The sequence below is a fragment of the Danio rerio genome, chromosome 4 (assembly GCF_052040795.2).
Source record: "Danio rerio strain M-AB ecotype USA chromosome 4, GRCz13ab, whole genome shotgun sequence".
Taxonomy (NCBI): domain Eukaryota; kingdom Metazoa; phylum Chordata; class Actinopteri; order Cypriniformes; family Danionidae; genus Danio; species Danio rerio.
Genome location: NC_141024.2, coordinates 61,468,809 through 61,487,534, shown reverse-complemented (window position 1 = coordinate 61,487,534; position 18,726 = coordinate 61,468,809). Strand labels below are relative to the sequence as shown.

The 18,726-nt window shown below is 40.0% G+C and overlaps 1 protein-coding gene and 1 long non-coding RNA gene across 4 annotated transcripts in view; both read left to right on the top strand.

Moving 5' to 3' along the window:
- Window positions 1–5,794, top strand: part of LOC137491040 (uncharacterized) — a 48,323-nt gene extending 42,529 nt beyond the window's left edge. For all 3 annotated transcript variants that reach the window (XM_087250160.1, XM_087250159.1, XM_087250158.1), the window contains one exon: window positions 3,900–5,794. In XM_087250160.1, the coding sequence (XP_087106286.1) occupies window positions 3,900–4,780 (881 nt within the window). In that variant the 3' untranslated portion in view covers window positions 4,781–5,794. The remainder of the gene's footprint in view (window positions 1–3,899) is intronic.
- A 7,799-nt stretch (window positions 5,795–13,593) lies between these two features.
- Window positions 13,594–16,842, top strand: LOC137491063 (uncharacterized). Its single transcript, XR_015484403.2, has 3 exons — window positions 13,594–15,001; window positions 15,537–15,712; window positions 15,869–16,842. It is a non-coding gene; the product is annotated as an uncharacterized LOC137491063 (long non-coding RNA).
- Window positions 16,843–18,726: the final 1,884 nt, after the last annotated feature.

Genomic DNA, 18,726 nt, shown 5'->3' with positions numbered 1-18,726 from the left:
AAACCCTACACGAGGTTAAAGTTTGGTTGTGGTGCTAACGTGTTTACACTCTGTGCAATAGTTTGTTAGATACGAACAAACTGAATAAACAAAGAGCACTGGTCGCTCACTTACCAAATCTGTAGAGACAGGACAATCACCAGCAACTAGAGCCGCGTCTTTATGAAGAGAAGACAACAAACGAATCCAGATCTCAGTGTTTGCAGATGAGAACAGCTCTCAGGTAAACAATAATCCTCCTTGGACACGTAAGTTATTGTTGTCGCGCGTCGCGTACACTGTTAATCCACACGTGAGTCTGAGCTCTCACAGAGAGAAAATGAAAACGAAACTTAACTGCAGCAAACTATAAAAGCAACACTTCACGCTTGTTTTGCCAACACAACGTGGCGTCTCTGTCCTGAAAACACGGTGATAGTAATGAATATTAATGAAGTTGCACAATAGAGCGCGCTGATTGGTTTGACCCAAGCCTTACTCATGCATTAATGCATCACACTGTAAGACGTAATAAGACACACTCTGGCACAGACGCCCAGTCTGCACGCTGGAATACACACTATTATGTCATGACCGTGACGCAGCTTCAAAAATTCGTTACAAACTAGAAGTACGAATTTGCTTGAAATAGCGCAAAAACAACCAATTTACCCTTTTTAGTGAAATATAGGTGTCCTAATAGTGTTTTTAGCAGTGTGGGACACATATACGACTGTCAACAGCTCAAAAAATGTGTTTTGGTGTTTCGTGACCCTTTAAGGAATACATTTTTAGATCCTAAAAACAGTGTTATGCTGCTTAGGCATGGAACGATAACTGCTTTCAAAGTTTACCGCAGTTTGGAAAAGTCAAGGTTTTAAAACCGCCAACATTTTCTGCTGTACCGTTCCTACAGTACATGTAAGGTTTTTTTTATGTTTTGTTTTAAGTTTTTTAGGACAACAGTAACTCCAGCAGAAAAGATCTCCAAAGATGCCATTTTAAATCATAAAGAAATCTGTGATTCATATGAATGATTTAACCTGACATGTTTACTGCTCCAAAATATTTTATATGTTTCTCAGAAGAAAATTCATTTTAGGTTATCATACCGTCAGAATCTTATACTGGCCCATGCCTAATGCTGCTTGATGTTGCAAAGTCATATTTTCTCATTTTATTATTTTTCTTTGTATAGACATGAACACACTTATTTGTAGAGCAAGTAGCCGTTTATTATTCTTGGTCATTTCTCCAAAAGACAACTGAAGTTCTAAAATAATAGCATATGAGATCAGGTCACTACTATAACATGATTGACAATTTTTGTATGTCGCTGTTTGTCATTGTACTCTGTTTATCCTGAGAGCTGATGCTGATTTTTTTAGGGCTTTTCACACTTTAAATTGTTAACCCTGGGTCATTCTAACCCTGGATAAATTCTGGGTTATTTGTAGTCACCTTCCACACTGCTCATGCTATACCTGGGGTTAAAAAATAATCCTGGGTGTTCATTAACAGACAGTTCACATTTGTAAACCCTGGGTTATCATTATTATTTGTATATTTACGTTGTCACAAATTGTTAACACGTGGTCATTCTATTCCTGGATTAACAGAATCCTGGGTTATCTGTAATCACGTTCCACAATGATCATCAGGCTTATTTTGGAAAGTCAGTTTATTATTGGCGGATTCAGTTTCATTAATCAAATTTACGATAGTTCAAACTCAGTTACTCTGGCAACTTATGCTGGGAATCTAGCCTAGTTTAGGGCAGGTTAACTCTCAGGAGTGAGTGTCTTTTGTTACTTGTTCTCATTTATTTTGTAATTACTAGTCCTCACAGTATTCTCATAGAAGATATCTGCAATTACAGTGATAAGAGTTGACTTGGTACTTTCTATTTGCATATGTCACGTTGATCACAATTCCAACTTCTTTATGGGCTTAAACTTGTTTCTAGAAGTTGTTACTAGTTCTCACAGATAATATCTGCGCTAGAATTACATCATTATTATCATAACTAATTACCAGGGCTATTGTGTTTAAACAGAGTTTTTGCGAGTCAAAAAATGTCTTAAATTACAAAATTTAAATTTCTGGCCTTAAAATGTCTTAAATTTACTGAAATATTGTGTTGTAGGTCTTAAATGTTTTTTTTTTTTTAATCAAGTCTTTATTTTCCTTTTTTCATGTTTTGCTACCCAATCTGGCCAATGTGCATACAATCACCAACAACCTATCTCAATAAACAATTTTTTATTCAAAAGGTCGTTTTAACTCTATTTATTATAACGGTTTAATTATTTTCCTTACAATAAAATTTGTTTAAACGAGCTCCATGTATTTACTGCTGAGGACATCAACCTGGACAGATTGTTGTACATAGATTTAGTTTATTATAGTTTTTAGAACTTTTAAAACATTTGTTCATTTGTTTATAATTATTATAAAGAAAGTTAATGTTGGAAAAAGTGTATGGATACAAGTAAAGCTTGCTTGTTTTTACAGAATATATAAAATCTTTTGTTACAAAATATCTCAAATATAATTTTTATAATTTATTTAATATTATATTAATACATGTTTTAAATGATAATATTTTTTGAAATGGCAAATAAAAATATTTCCCATCTGGGTCATTTGAAAGATTGTTTAGCCTTTTATGAATCTAAAATTTCATTCATAATGGTCTTAAAAATGTCTTTAAAGGTCTTAAATTTAATTTAGTAAAACCTGCAGAAACCCTGGTTTAAAGCATGTCCAAAAAGTGGATGCCCCCAATTTTAAATATGCTGAATAAAATGGACAAAAAAAATTAATTATAATAAAACATTGTACAGTATTTTAAACCATATGATGTTTCTGTAGGACAACATGAGGCAAAACAAACAAATTATAGTGGAACAATATTGTTTAGCATTGCACTGACTACAACTGGCCAACAAACAAGTCTAATAATCCTGGTTTATCTGTAAAATCCACACTGCTCATGCTTTACCTGTGGTTAAAATATAATCCTGAGTGTTTATTAACAGATGTTTCACATTGGCAAAACCCGGGTTAACAAAATCATTTGTATATTTACGTTGCCACTGTCCCTGATTGGACAAACAGCAGTTGACCTTTTTAGATGGCATTTCTGCATCTTGTCAGGGATTTCAAATGTCAACATGTAGGTCTTCAGATAAGCCTCAGGACATGCACAAAGGCAAGAAAACAATGTACAGTATAATAGAATTTACTATAGAATGGTTAAACGTAATATTTATATAAAATACAATTACAACTTGTTACTTTCACCTTGGTTAAATTCCAGTACATCATTTTTTAATTGTAGCTTTAGAACCTTATAACATCACTAAAAGCAGCATCGAAGTAGTCTCCTTTTAGTCACTCCACCTCTTCACAGAGATTGTCAGCCTGATTTGGTGTATTAATCAACTACCAAGAGTTCTGGAACTGAACAATAATGATGTTCCTGATGCTGGACATCCACTGGCACAGGATCCTCATCAATTTAAAAGTAAATCTCCCTTTTTTGCCATGCTCTGATGCGTTTAGGTTTCGCCGCTATTAGATTTCGCTGTAGAACACGCTATGCTGAAGTAAAGAGTCTGACTGATTTTCTACCGGAAACATGGCAGCAGAGTTTGTGCACAGTCTATTTACTATAACTTCTAGGTTAAGCAGCTTGGACAAAATTTACATTGTAAAAGCACTAGATAAATAAAGATGAATTGAATAGGATCTGATTAAATGTGGACAAAACGCAATATGATCTGATTTATTTTGCATTTAATGTGCATCAATATTACAGTGTGTAAAGCCAGTGTTTCCAGTGTCTTTTCACTTTTCAGCTTTTGATGAAAGTTATTAAGACTCAAAGAAACCTAATGTTATGTTATTCATTTTAGACCTAATTGAAGAGAATGAGGGGAGTAAAGAGGAGGAACATCATGTCAAAATTGAAGAAAAAACTAATTTACAGACTGATGGTATTTTGAAAAGGAGAGACAAGAATCATTTCACCTGCACTCAGTGTGGAACGAGTTTTGGAAGAAAAAGGGATCTTAAGATTCACAAGAGGATCCACACTGGAAAGAAACCATTCACATGCACTCAGTGTGGGAACAGTTTTAACAGCTCATCACACCTTAATCAACACATGAGGATCCACACTGGAGAGAAACCATTCACATGCACTCAGTGTGAGAAGAGTTTCAGCCAATCATCAAACCTTAATCTACACATGAGGATCCACACTAGAGAGAAACCATTCACTTGCACTCAGTGTGGGAAGAATTTCAACCAATCATCAAATCTTAATCGACACATGAGGATCCACACTGGAGAGAAACCATTCACATGCACTCAGTGTGGGACGAGTTTCATCCGCTCATCATCCCTTAATCTACACATTATGAGCCACAATGGAGAGAAACCATTCACATGCACTCAGTGTGGGAAGAGTTTTAATCGTTCATCACACCTTAATCGACACATGATGATCCACACTGGAGAGAAACCATTCACATGCACTCAGTGTGGAATGAGCTTCAGCCAATCATCAAACCTTAATCTACACATGAGGATCCACACTGGAGAGAAACCATTCGCATGCCCTCAGTGTGGAATGAGTTTCAGCCAATCATCAAACCTTAATCTACACATGAGGGTCCACACTGGAGAAAAACCATTCACATGCCCTCAGTGTGGGAAGAGTTTTAACAGCTCATCACACCTTAATCGACACATGAGAATCCACACTGGAGAGAAACCATTCACTTGCAAATAAGCCGCAGTCACACTGGACTTTTCTCCCCATAAACTTCTATTCATAGCACGCGAATGCGTCAGACTGGAAACGCAAGTTTGTGCGTCACGTTTCGCAGTTCACTGCCTTGTAAAGTTCAAGCTTGGTAAACTCTGACCTGTGAAATTGCATCACTTGACTTTATAAGTCCAATCGAACATCAAAACATGACCTCTCTGGACAGTTAGTAAAATATAGACGAATCGCTCACTTAATGTCTAATCATCTTGTTTAATCCCGCCCCTTTTCGCAGCGACATTCAACAATATTTTGCATGCTCAAACTCTAGTGAGACTGGAGCTTCGGTGTGGAATGGGTTTCAGCAGCTCCTCAGACCTTTATTAAACACATGAAGACCCACACTTGAGAGAAACCATTTACATGGACTCTGTGTGAAGTTTTAATTGATCAGCAAACCTTAATGAACACATGAAGATCCACACTGGTGTTAAAGAGTATTTGTGCTTTGAGTGTGAGAAGACTTTTATTACAGCTCCAAAGTTGAAAATGCACCAGACGATTCACACTGGAGAGACCATACAAGTGTTCACACTGTGACAAGAGGTTTAATCAGATAACACATATGTTAACAGAAATCTCAGCTCCTTCACCACAACAGACAATCACAGCAACTGCATTACTGCTGCCGCTGCATTAATCCAACTTTAAATCTCACATTCCATTCCTCATTAAAAAAAAAAAAACAACCTCAGATACTTGAACTCAGTTTGGGGTAAGGACTCTCCGTCAAACTGGAGATGGCCACCTTTTTCCAGTCAAGCACCATGGTTTCTGACTTAGAGGTGCTGTTCTTTCCCTGCCATGTCACACTCAGCAGCAAACCGTCCCACTGCAGGCTGCAGGTCCATGTCCTATGAAGCCAAAAGGACAATGTTATCCGTAAATGGCAGAGACAGTCCTAGCCTGCACCTAAAATTCTATCTTTAAAAAAATTATTGAGATCAGCCTCAACAATAACACAATTACAAAACAAAATGAATAAATAGATGAATAGATATTGTAATGGTGGAATGGAGAGTAGGATGGCTTGACCCATAAACCAAGATGGAGCTCTCTCAGGAGGGATGAACCAGTGCACGAGTCTCAGACTAAAGGCGTAATAATGAAATAAATGCTAAGGAAGCCCCAACCCTGGCTGTTGCGATGTACTCCTATGCAACCTAGAGTGCTTATTGTTCCAGAGAAATTAACAGACTAAATTATCAAACTGTTTTAAAAATTGTAAAGAAATGTTTACATGGATATAGTGAAGTAGAAAAGTAACTTAAGGAAAGCAATTTACGTTGAGTTTGCTAGTTTGTTTTTTGAGTACCTAAGAGCAGTGGTTCCCCTTCGTTTGGGGAACTTCAGTGCAATTAAGTGGATTTGATCTTTGTGAAAATCCACGAAAGGGGGGTGGGGGGGTGGGGGGGGATTTGGTTCAGAAGCCCCTTGTCTGAAAGAGTATTGAACGGACCAATGAATGCAATGAATTAGCAGCGTAAGCTTGCGCAGATGTGCTTATATGCTGGGATAATAAGCAATGAAGCACACCTGGAGCGAGCAAACGCCATCCTTTTTGCTTCAGAGACTTTCTCATCGAGTCGATAAGGGTTCCTCCTGCTGTGATCCAGCGATTCCGAGCGAACGAGAGCATTCTCCCTGTCCAGAGTGTGTACACGCAGCGGCAGACGGTCGAGCTGGGTTTTCTCCCATGCCTGGCGTTCTTTGGGTCCGGTCCTCCAGAGCGGTGCGTATAAAGTTGCAAACTTCACAGAAAGAGCAACACAGTCCTTTTCAGGACGGCACTCCGACTGTGCATTTCTGGATGCGGTGGTTTCCTGTCCTCGGATGATGGGCACGGGCACTGCGTTGCATGCCTGGGGGGTCCAGCATGTTAATGCGCTGCTCGCGGGCAGTTCATGTCATCATTGCGATGCCATGACTGTTGCGCAGTAAAGATCATGGCTAGCCTTTGCAAAAGGGCAAACCACCCCAGTTGTCCCCTGCTCTGCAGCGGGCACTCAGGCAGATCTGAGGGTTTCAGCGAGAGATAATACGTCGCCCACGGGCCCGTGGACCTCCCGCTCCTCTAACGCCCTATTCACACGGGGCGTCAGCGTCAACGCTTCCCATTCACTTTGAATAGGTGACGTCAGGCGTTGCCGAACTGCATTGTGGATCCGTCGGCGCCGCTTCAGAAGCGTTCCTCGCTGCAGAAGTTGGGACCAGCTCAACTTTTCAAGCGCCGACGGAAGCGTCAGCCAATCAGATCGCTGTATGCAAATACACCAGCTCAGACAGTGGCCTATTGCTGACTGAATTTCATTGGCTGACGCTTCTATGACGATCGTTTCAGCTCCAACTTCAGACAAGCCCTCTGTCAAGCGTTGACGCTGAAGCCTCGTGTGAATAGGGCGTAAGCGTTCCATCCAAGCTTCGGCGGGGGAAGCGATCCGTCTAACAGATGGTAGACCTCACGCTCAATGACATCGAAGACCAGACGTCCACCGCGGCATCGGAGGGTGGGCTTTCATTGACCGATGATGTTCCAGACCCGCTCGCCCCCTCCGGGCAGGTGAGCGCTGTCAAACGGATCCTGAAACGAACATGTTAGCCGTGCTTTCCCGGGCTGCTTCGGCCGTAAGTTGGAGCTGGTTTATCCCCCAGCTCCGCGGCCGGACCGACTAGAGGGGTGTCCCCTTCTTCCCGGAGGTGCACAGTAGGCTCACCCGGTCTTGAAGGGCACTTTTTTCTGCTCGTGCTGCGTGTCCCTTCACACTCACCACACTTAATGGTGGAACGGCCAGGGGGTATGTGGCGATTCCTCAGGTTGAGTGCGCGGTGGCGGTTAATCCTCACCAGGTGAAGGCGGCTCCTCTTCTTGGCGGGGTCCGCCTCGTCTTCCATCCAAAGCCTGTAAGTTATCTGTCTCCCTCGGAGCTTGAGCTTACAAGGCTGCGGGCCAGGCTGCTTCGGCCTTGCATGCAATAGCCACCTACCAGCGCTACCAAGTGCAGGCGCTGGCCGAGCTGCACGAGGGTGGGTCCATCCCAGGCTTACGAGCTTCGCACCGCTGCCGACTTAGCTCTTCAGACTACTGAGTCCGCTGCGTGTGCGTTGGCTCGCTGTTGGCAGTGTTCCTCGCTCTTCACCGTTTTTTCCCGGTGCCGGAGCGGCAACACGTGCTGGTCAGGATGGACAGTACGGCAGCGGCGGCGTATATATCAACCGTATGGGGGTTATGCGCTCTCGCCGCATGTCTCAGTTAGCCCGCCGTCTGCTCCTCTGGAGTCATCCGTAGCTGAAATCGCTGCACGCCATTCATATTCAGGCAAGCTCAACCGTGCAGCCGATGCGCTCTCACGGCAGCCTTACGTCCTGGAGAATGGAGAGTCCACCCCGAGTCTGTCCAGCTCATATGGGCGCGATTCGGGGAAGCCCAGATCAATCTGTTGCTTCCCCCGAGATAGCTCATTGCCAGTTGTTCTTTCCCTGACCGAGTGCTCTCGGCACGGATGCACTGGCTTACAGCTGGCCTCGGGGCATGCGCAAATACGCGTTTCCCCCAGTGAGCCTGCTCGCGCAGTTACTGTGCAAGGTCAGGGAGGACGAGGAACAGGTTGCTGATTGCGCGCCTCTGGCTCAACCGGACCTGGATGTCAGAGCTCTCCCTCCTCGTGATTTGCTGCCCTCGGAGGAGGCAGACCCAGCCCTTTCTTTATTGTCCAGTTTGCGTCTTGCGTATTATACGGACCGCACCCAGAGTTTAGATCATCTGAGCAGCTCCGTCTGTTATGGCGGTCGGCAGCAGGGAAGTGTCCAACCGAATAAAGTTTTCCCACTGGTTTGTGGATGCCATTCTCTCGCTTATCAGAGCCGAGGTGAGCCCTGTCACCCGAGAGTGCGTGTGCACTCAACTCCGAGCTTCGCATTCTCTCGAGCGTGCGCACGCGGTGCCTCTCTAACAGACATCTGTAGAGCTGCGGGCTGGGTGACACCCGACACATTTACAAGGTTTTACAATCTGCGAGTGGAGCCGGTTTCCTCAAGGGTATTAGGTAACCCTTTGGTGATTGAGAAAACAATTCGGTAGGGTGTTGAAACACGCTTGCTGCGTCAATCTCCCTAACACGGAGGTACGTGCACCTTTTTATTTGTCAGTAAAGTTCCCCGTCAGGTGAGCCCTGCAGATTCCTCCGTGGCCCCCAGCACTGACTCAGCGGAGGAGTCACTTGCTGGCCCACTACGTTGTAGGTCTGCCCGCTGGTCAGCCTGTGTTTTGGGTATAGGTGGCTGCTATGCGTGATCCCCACTAGGCGATCCCATATGCTTATTCCGCCACGGTTAAGTCCCCCAACCCCCCCCCCCTGGGTGGACCCGTTTCTTCCCTCTCCGCTAACCACTTTTTTGCTATGCGTACTCCCCCTTTTTAGGGCTAGTCCATATGTAAATTCTGCCATCTTTCCCCCCTTGGGTAACGAATGGCCTCAGCAGCGTCCTCCCTATCGGGATTGCACGCTTCCCAACGTACTGTCGTATTTTCCTAGAATTATCTAGATGCTCACGACTTCCCAAAAAATATATCTAAATCCGTAAGACTTCTGTTGAAGTAGGATAAATTAGGGTCAGGGACACATTGGAGGACCACGCCTCCCATGATGTGGGTGCGTCACGCTTGCTTGACTATCCCCTCATCAGGGGCGTTGGTAAGGTGCAGTCATTATGGCGCTTTCCATAGTTCTCCCATTTCGTGGATTTTCTCAAAGATCAAATCCACTTGATAGCACTGAAGTTCCCCAACCGAAGGGGAACGTTCGAGGTTACAGAAGTAACCCTTCGTTCCCCGAGGAGGGGAACGGAAGTGCTATACTCCATTGCCATAATGACTGTCCCTTAGCTGTTTGAAAGGCTCTTCAGCTTAAAAGGATGGCATTTGCTCGCTCCAGGTGTGCTTATATGCTGGGATAATTGGCAATGAAGCTTACGCTGCCAATTCATTGCATTCTTTGGCCCGTTCAATACTCTTTCAGACAAGCGGCTTCTGAACCAAATCACCCCCCCCCCCCCCCCCCAAACCCCCCCCCCCACCCCAGTGCAAAATGAGTTGACAACCATCCCAAATTTATTTTTGCTATTATTACAAGATCTGAGAAACCACAAAAGCAGAGATTTGGCTTATCTTTAACTGCTTAAGATCAATTTGCACCAGATCAGCAAAAGACAACATTTGTTTGAGTTTCCTTCATCGACTGGCCTCAACGAAACACGGCATTCCTGATTGATTGGTGACTCAGCTTCAGTGACGTCCTTAGGATTCACTCGCTTGTGAGTAGAAGTTGTCCTGGGTTACCGGGGTGACAGACGCTGCTGAGAATCGGTTTGCAAAAGTTGTTTTGTGGTTTCGGCGGTTTCTAAACTTTAAGAGGTTGCATGGAATGTTCTTTGCGACCTGATTAAATGGCGGTGCAGTGTCCGAAAGCAAGGCGAGAGGAGGCAGAGCAGCTGTGAGCATGAGCAAGCTAATGCAAAAAGCAAAGTTTTACTGTGGCAGTAGGTTTTTGATCTGGTTTGGTCCATCCCAATGGCGCTGTCTTCAAATGAGCAGTTGCCATAGAGGGCGGGACCATGCCTTGTACCATTATGCTCAGGGTAAGTCATTAACAGACTGCTTAATAATTTCATGTGGTAAAATATCTTGTAAGTTTGTTACTATCTTACATCAAATGTTACAAGACAAATACTGTTTCTGATACTAGATTTTCATTTACACCAATGTATTGCAAATATCTCTAGCGTTTGTTTAGTACCAGACATCATACATTTCAGACACATAAAGAAGGATTCATCTGGGGGCTGTTCCAGAAAGCAGGTTATGTGACATACCCGGGTAAGTTTGAGAGTAAGTAGGTGGATAACCTCAACTTTGGTTCCAAAATCGGAGGTAACTTCTGGGTATGTTAAGTAGCCATAGCAACTTACTCTCTGAACATAACCTGCTCCGGAGCAGGTTATGTTCAGAGAGTAAGTTGCTATGTTTCAGAGTTTGTCTGTTTCAGAGAGTTTACTGAGCATTGCGTGCTCTTTTGATGAGAATATTTATGGATGTGGACACACAGATACAAGTTTTTTCGTTGTTGAGATGGTTATAAGTGCATAGTTTTTTTCATAACCAAAGTCATAATGTTAATGTATTTAACAAACCTTTTTGAAATCAAATGTGACAAACCGCGGGTCTGCGCTTACCATAAAAAACATTCAGTGCAGCTCTTTATATTCGCGTCAGGGCATTTTAGGCAACTGTACAATGTGGCAGTATGACCACCTGTACAGTATGCCTGGCACTGAACTGTTTTTTACACTTTTGTACAGTTCCTTGGTCATAAATCACTGTGTATCATTACACAGATGATTCAGAGCACGGGAATAGCGTAGTGGACAGTGCGTTGATGAAGTACAATGGAGCGCACAACGGAGCAAGTTCGAATCTCACATACAGATCTTGTGTTTTTTCTCTCCTTCTGCACCCTCACATTTTTCTGTATAATATTATAAGTGGCAGCTTTGTCTTTTGTAGGAAAATATATCTTTAATTTAAGATGTAGGACGTTAATCTTATATATACATTCACGCACACACACCTACATTTTTTAATATAATATTTTTTTCAGGGATTCTAAATGCTATTGAGTGCATTAATTGCAGCCGATTTTAAAGCTCCATCAGTCACTAAAGGAAACTGATGATATAAAATTTGTCCAAAGTATAAGTGTGCAGGTACAACTTAATTTTCTATCCTTAATCTTTTGGTGTTTCAACTATTAAACTCATTACTGCTTCCACTTACCAGCTTATCATACACTCCACCTCATCACTATGTTGAGGCTAAATGGCTGATTTTCAGGAAGTAATGATTCAAGTGTATAACACAAATATAGTAAAAAAAAAAAAACTATAAAGCAAATGTTGCTTAACACAATGTTTATTTTTATTATATTTGTATTATAAAATAGAATCATTACTGGGCACTACATTGTTACTTGCTGGAGGACAAAAGATACCCTTTTCTGCCTTATACGATGACACGTACCTGCAGCCTGACCCAGAGGAAATCTCAGTGACCCAAGCAGACAAAACAGATGGAAGAGTGCTAAAAAAATATAATTAGTCGAAAAACTATGTTTAATCAAATAGTTTGGTCTGTTCATTTCTTCATTTCCTGAAATAAAATGAATGATTTTGTACACTCCTTTATACACACACCTTTCAACGTGTAACATATTTTTCATATACATTTCTCACCTTAAGTTGATGCTCATGTGACTTTATCTTTAAAGATGGACCTTATACAGCTACTTTAGAATTTAAATATGTAGACAAAAGATTTTGTGATCCAAGAGTAAAATTAAAATATGGAAAAGTGCAGAAAATTCTTACACTGCTTGTTAGTTGAGGCAGAAGGAACTTCGTCTGCATGCAAAATAAAAAGAACCTAAAGCTACCTGACAACAATCACTTACAACAGTGACAGAGTGTGTGGTTTAAGTCAAAAACTCAACCACTGAAAAGCCTTTATTATAGTACACAGCAGTTAGGCCTATTTCTATAAGCTGCATGTCAGAAAGAATATTCTAGAGTGTTAAATAAAGAGCTCCAGTAATTAAATATTACCTTTTATGATAATGTTTCTGTGTTTAATGACTTTGGACAGAGTTCTAGCTCCAGAAAGATTACAATTTCTATAAGCCTTATTAGTCAATACACATATTGTGGCCTTAAGAAATTAATGGCAAGAAAAATAAATGCATGAATGGTTACACAACATACTCAAAAAGGATGTTAAAGAGTAGTTATATTTATCATTACAATAAAATGGAGGGTGGCATGTGTAATTTAATAAACTAATAGGCCTACATTTTCCTATTATTTATTTTTTATTTTCTTATCTATTTCTTATTCTATATTTCTTTCCTTCGTTGAAGCAGAAGTGTAATCTCTGTGTTTAAAACCTCCAGCTTCGCCTCTGTAAAGTGCGTTGCCCTTTTTTTCTCACCGTGATTTTCTATGGTGACTCGTGAATTCGGCGATCTACTGAAAATGCCTTCAGGTGTGTGCCGTGCACGCGCATTAACCCGCGGTTATCTTCAGGAGGTTGATTTAACTAACTCTTGTCACCTGTTTTGGAACCAACATACTCGCGGTAAGCAGGTTTTGGGTAAATCAACCGAGAGTTTACCCAGATAGCAGGCAGTAATCGGCCCGAGCTCGGCTGCCCTCCGGCGCCTCCGGCTCCGACTCGGCATCGGCGAGTGTTATCCGGGCCGAGTGCGGCCCGCAGCTCGCTCGCGCACATGCGGTTGTGATGCGGCTGTAAAGCACTGGCCCGATTCCGGTCAACCATATGGCAACCGATTAAGGCTGATGGCAACCGATTAAGTTCTTATTTTATCTAGTAATCTGTTAGCTCCACGTTTAATGATAATTTGAGAAAATATTCATGGTACGATAGCAAAAAAAAAAAAAAAAAGAATATTTAGTGTGGATGGTCGCAATGTTTAGACGCAAACAAAACAATATTATTTATAAATAGATTATACATGTCATCTAGAGAGAAACTATGTAAAATTCGCTTATTTTTGAGATAGCACGCTCCTGTGCTGACTGTTTTTGTTTTAAAGCAGAAGTTGGTTTCATAATAAACACATGCGTGACTAAACTCATGATCCACACTCCAATCCAGACGGTGGCGGTAATGCTCCAAAAAGCTGGTTGTCAACCACCATGGCACGAAGATCACAAGAAGAAAAAGTTTGGTTTTTTAAATATTTCATGTGGATTCCGGTCAGAAAGGTAAGCTTTTTACTGCTTGTGTAATGTATAATTAGCAAATTTAAAGCCTAAAACATTTCCACGGTGTTTGGTTGTAACAGCGTTTAGTAATTTAAAACAGTTTGATACGAAATGTAACTTGCTTTAAGAAACACGACTGGAGCTAATGTATGCTAACGCTAACAGTTACAAACACGCCTGAAAGTTCATTTTCCTTTTACACAATGTTAGATTGTAACGTGTGTAGTAACTGAAAACTATTTTAATTATTTTAAAGAAACATGAAACGAATTTGTGTGTATGCTAACTTTGCGTTAAAGAAAGTTTCTGTAGACGAATCCATTAACTAACAAGGCAAAACGTGTTTTTTCCTGATTTAACATTATAAAGTACCGTGGATGTTGAAAAAAATCATTGTACAGGCGTTTACTTATCCAACAGTATTAATTCTGTGATTATGTGTAAATAAAAACTAATCGTTTTGGATTAATAAAATATTATTGTTTATCCTGTTTATGCAGTTAGTCACGAAAAGTGATGGAAACTCGACTGTTTACTATTCTATTTAAATTATCCAAGAGAAATATATTAGTGTGCACTTTAATTCATATGTGTTAGCCTATGTGAATCAATTATATCTTTTGTTCAAGCTGTAATGGTCAGTTAATGTAAAACTGAACGTCTTAAAGCAGATTTTGATGTTTTTTTTTGTTTTTTATGTTATTGACAGTGATAAATTCTGATTTAAATGAATGGGTAACAATATTTGTTGGTTAAGTCTCATTGTTCTTGTTTAACAAAGGTTAGTGAGATCATTTTGCAGTACATCACGACCAAAGAAGTCAATGGCACACTCTTTTGAACGTGAATAGGCATGTTATAGTTGTGTGCTAAAAGTCCATAAGCTGTAAACTGCTGATACATTTTCAACATAGATTGAGCTTTTCAGACATTACATTACTAATTGCTTCACAAACAGCTGAAATGGTTTATTGTTATTGGCTATCATCATCATCAAACATTTTTCACAATGGTAGGTTAATCTTCATGGGTACAGAATAATGCATGTGCTTGGCCATCGTACAAATCTATGTCTCAGATTCATAAGGCTGTCACTCTGCATGAATCTCTGAATAAATCTTGTGCAACCTTCAGTGTACTGATTATTTACACTATAGGTATTATATGCATTAATTAACTTTGATAGTATTTCAGGATTTGAACTTTTCTTTACGGGAGGTTAACAACAATGTGATGTTTTATTATAGATGCATATGAGGAAGCTCGACTAAAACATCCACACGCAACTGTGATTTCTGACTGGCAGACAGATGAGGACGATGATCGCCTGTCATACATCTAAAGACAGAACAGGTTTGTTTGCAATTATTTTAAACACATACTGTCAACATTGTCATTGATCTATTACAACCTGTGAGTTTTGCCCTGGCACTATACTAAAGTGATGTTTTGTTTTGTAAATGTATCTGATCAAGGGACAGTATAGACGCATCTATACCGTGATGAAGAAAAATTACTTATATATATATGTATGTGTGTGTGTGTGTGTGTGTGTCTGTGTGATGTATGTAAAATTTGGCCCGCGACAACGTTTGTTTTTTTGCATCTGGCCCTCGGCCCAAAAAGTTTGGACACTCCTGCAGTACACCTATGAACATTTACAGTCTTTGTTCTAGTGCAGTTTGAGATCAAGACAGAACTTATTGCATCTCGTGATGTCTTTGTAAGAATTGAAGACATCACTAAATTTGTTAAGGTTTAATGCAGCTAGAAAGTAAAGATCAACTAGAGAATATCAGCAGTGTCTAACCCACTGTTGTATTTACAGAAGTTGTATGAGAATAAGCTACAGGTTGATTTATACTAATCTGTTATTTTTCTTTTTTAGCACGACTGACTGAAGTTTTAAAATCATGCAACGTCATAAAGCAGCAGCTGGGCCTGATTCTCACAAAACCAAAACAGACGTGATGAAATTCCAGATGTAAACACATTTGACCTTCCTTTGGCCAATTTGATTTGGAAAATCAACTAAAGGAGCAGCCCGAACAAATGAAGAAACTGGTAAGTTCAAGCTCTTGCTAATTTCAAAGTGTTTTAAGTTTTTTTTTATTATTGTTTTTTTTGCTTCGTAGGTAGCCTACTTTTTTCCTAATTTTTTCTTTTTTTTTACATTAGTACTTGTTCACTACTAATTATCTGTTTATCTTTTAATCACAGATGGAGTGAGGACAAATGTCCATACCACGCCACTGATAAAGAAGTGGAAAAATGCATTACAAGGTAGCTACAACTTGCCCCTGACAGGGATGGAGGAAGAAAGAAGAGAAAGCTAATGTGTCAAATGTCTACATCACTATTTTGTTTTATTTTTTAAACAACTTTTTAAGTGTATTAGGATGTTCCCTGATACTTGAACAATTTGTTTCTTTCATTTGCATTTATATATATATATGTATATGTATATATATGTGTGTGTGTATATATGTATGGTATGTAGGTAGGTATGTATGTATGTATGTATGTGTGTGCGCCAAATTCTGAAGAAACATCTTGATACATTTTTAATAAACGTAATACAAATAAAATTATAAATATAAAATTGCACAAGGCGTGTATATATATGAAATGTATAATCATCTCACTCATGTCTTGCTGTTTGTGCAATTGATTTTGTTCAAGTTTATTTAAAAATAAGTTTGACTTTATACTTCTGCAATTATTTATATATATATATATATATATATATATATATATATATATATATATATATATATATATATATATATTTGTTTGTTTGTTTATTATTATTTTAATGTTTTATTAAAAAATGTTTCAAGATGTTTCTTCAGAATTCTGCAGTACTTTTTACAAGTTTGACTTGGATATTTTACGGATTGTCATTGGTATTTTTAAGATGTTTCTTGCTATATCTTAAATTGGTTTCTATATTTAGGTTTATATAAAATTTAGCTGTTTGTACAAATTTTAATTCAAGTCTATTGGGAAAACAGGGTTGTTTTAAAAACATCTGTGTTTGTGTGTAATTTTTAGATTTTTGTTTAAATCTTTCTGTGTGTCTTTATTGTGTTGTTTTATTGTTGTTTTTATATTGATATTCTTGTGCACTACAAAATTATTTATAAAATTTTAGTACTATTTTTTTCTTGCAATTAATAAACGTTTAACATTTATTTATTTTGTCATTTGTCTGATTATTTTCGTTACAGAATATGTATGCAGTTTGCACTTTATTCAAAGGTTAAACACAGTGCTTACACTTTGTGTTTACATTATAGCCTGTGTTTGCTGTTGTATAAATTCAAATGGTTGTAATACCATATATCAAGTACCAATGTAATACCAAAAGGTTTTATAAGGTGTATAAATACGGAGTCGCGCCAGCTCCGGGCCGCAGCGCACATTACCCTCGCGCCGATTCCGGCGCGGATGCGCAGCGTCGGCTCGCTTACGGCCGCCGCATCTGGCCCGCTTGATTCGGGCCGGAATCGGGCAGTGAGTCCACAGGCATCCGGCCCGAGTCCGGCAGCCGGAGTTGGGCCGAGGGGTAAGTCTTCGGCAGGCGACAATCTAGCCGGAACTGGCCCGAGTGTATTTTGCTATCTGGGTAGGTTTTAGCAGATGGTAAGTTAACCCAGCTTTCTGGAATACCCCCCTGCTATAATGGTTTAAAACCATTGATTAACTTGGTTGCTACAAACACATGTAGTATTCAAAGAAAGCCACTGCCCCAGAGGGACAAATTTAGTGATCTCCTTAGGTCTCTGGAATTTTTGTGAAGTAGCACACAATTCTTAAATTCACAAACCCAATTTTTTTTAATTCACAAATTGTCTTTTAATTTATGAATTGTTTTTGCAAATGAATAGAGCTGTGCATGGATTAATGTTATAGAGTTTTTTTATCTATTTTTGAGACTGAGAAACTTACATTTGAGAATATTACATTTACATTTAGTTGGGAATGGGAAGACATTCCTCCAGCATGAAACAGTCAATGAAAAGGTTTTGGAAAGTGATTTATAGCTTGTGCTCACTCACAGATTGCAGGCTTCTGGAGGGGATGTTGACCTTCAGCAGTAGGTGGAGGTAAGAGGTGGCAGAGTCAGTGATTTTAACTTGATTTGAGCCTTGAACAGTAACCAATGCAGAGATAAAGAGATGAGTTACATGGGCTCTCATTGAAGACCAAATGAGCTGCAGCGTTCTGGAGCATCTGTAGAGGATTAAGGGTGCAGGATGGGAATCCAGCTAGAAGAGCACTGTTGGAGTGCAGCCTTGAAATAACAAGAGTTTGCACTAAAAGTTGTGCTGCATGATCTGTTAAGAAGAGTCACATTTTTCTGATGTTAAAAGTGCAGATCACCATGATGGAGCTGTGTTAGCAATATCCTTTTTGAAGGAAAACTGATCATCCAGAATCATTTTTTACCGAACTACATGGGGTAATTGTAGATGATCACAGCTGGATTGAAAAATTTTGTTCAATGTGTGGAGTTCCAGGGAAGTTGATGTAATAAGCAAATGAGTAAACAGTTGGTGATGTTTTTTCCAAGCCGATATCCTTCAGGCAGTTTGATGTGAGTTAAACATTTGAAAATTTTGTTGAAAACAGCCCTTTGTAGGGTTTTGGCAATAAATAGAAGGAGAAAAACTGGTCTGTATTTTTCATCCAATGACGTTAAAGGAATTTGAATAGTGAGCTTACCGAGGCCTGTGTAACCCTGCTGGCCCTTCACCAACCAACCTGCTCCAAGCTGAGATCAAACTGGCGACCTTCCGCACAGCAGTTGCTCTAACAAGTAGGCTAAAGACCATGGCCTCTAGTGTCTGTCGCCAAATCCAAATCAAATCACTTTTATTGTCACATCAGCAGCAGCACGTAGGCTGTGATGAGTGAAAAGCATAAGTGCTGGGGTCCGTTCTTTGTACCTAGCTTAAATGATCTAAGATGATTTGGTAGATGCTGGATCTTTTAATCTTGATAACTGATCTCTCGCTAATTTGGTTCTTCAAACATGTTCGTAAATCAGATTAGAATGTCTGGATAAACTGATC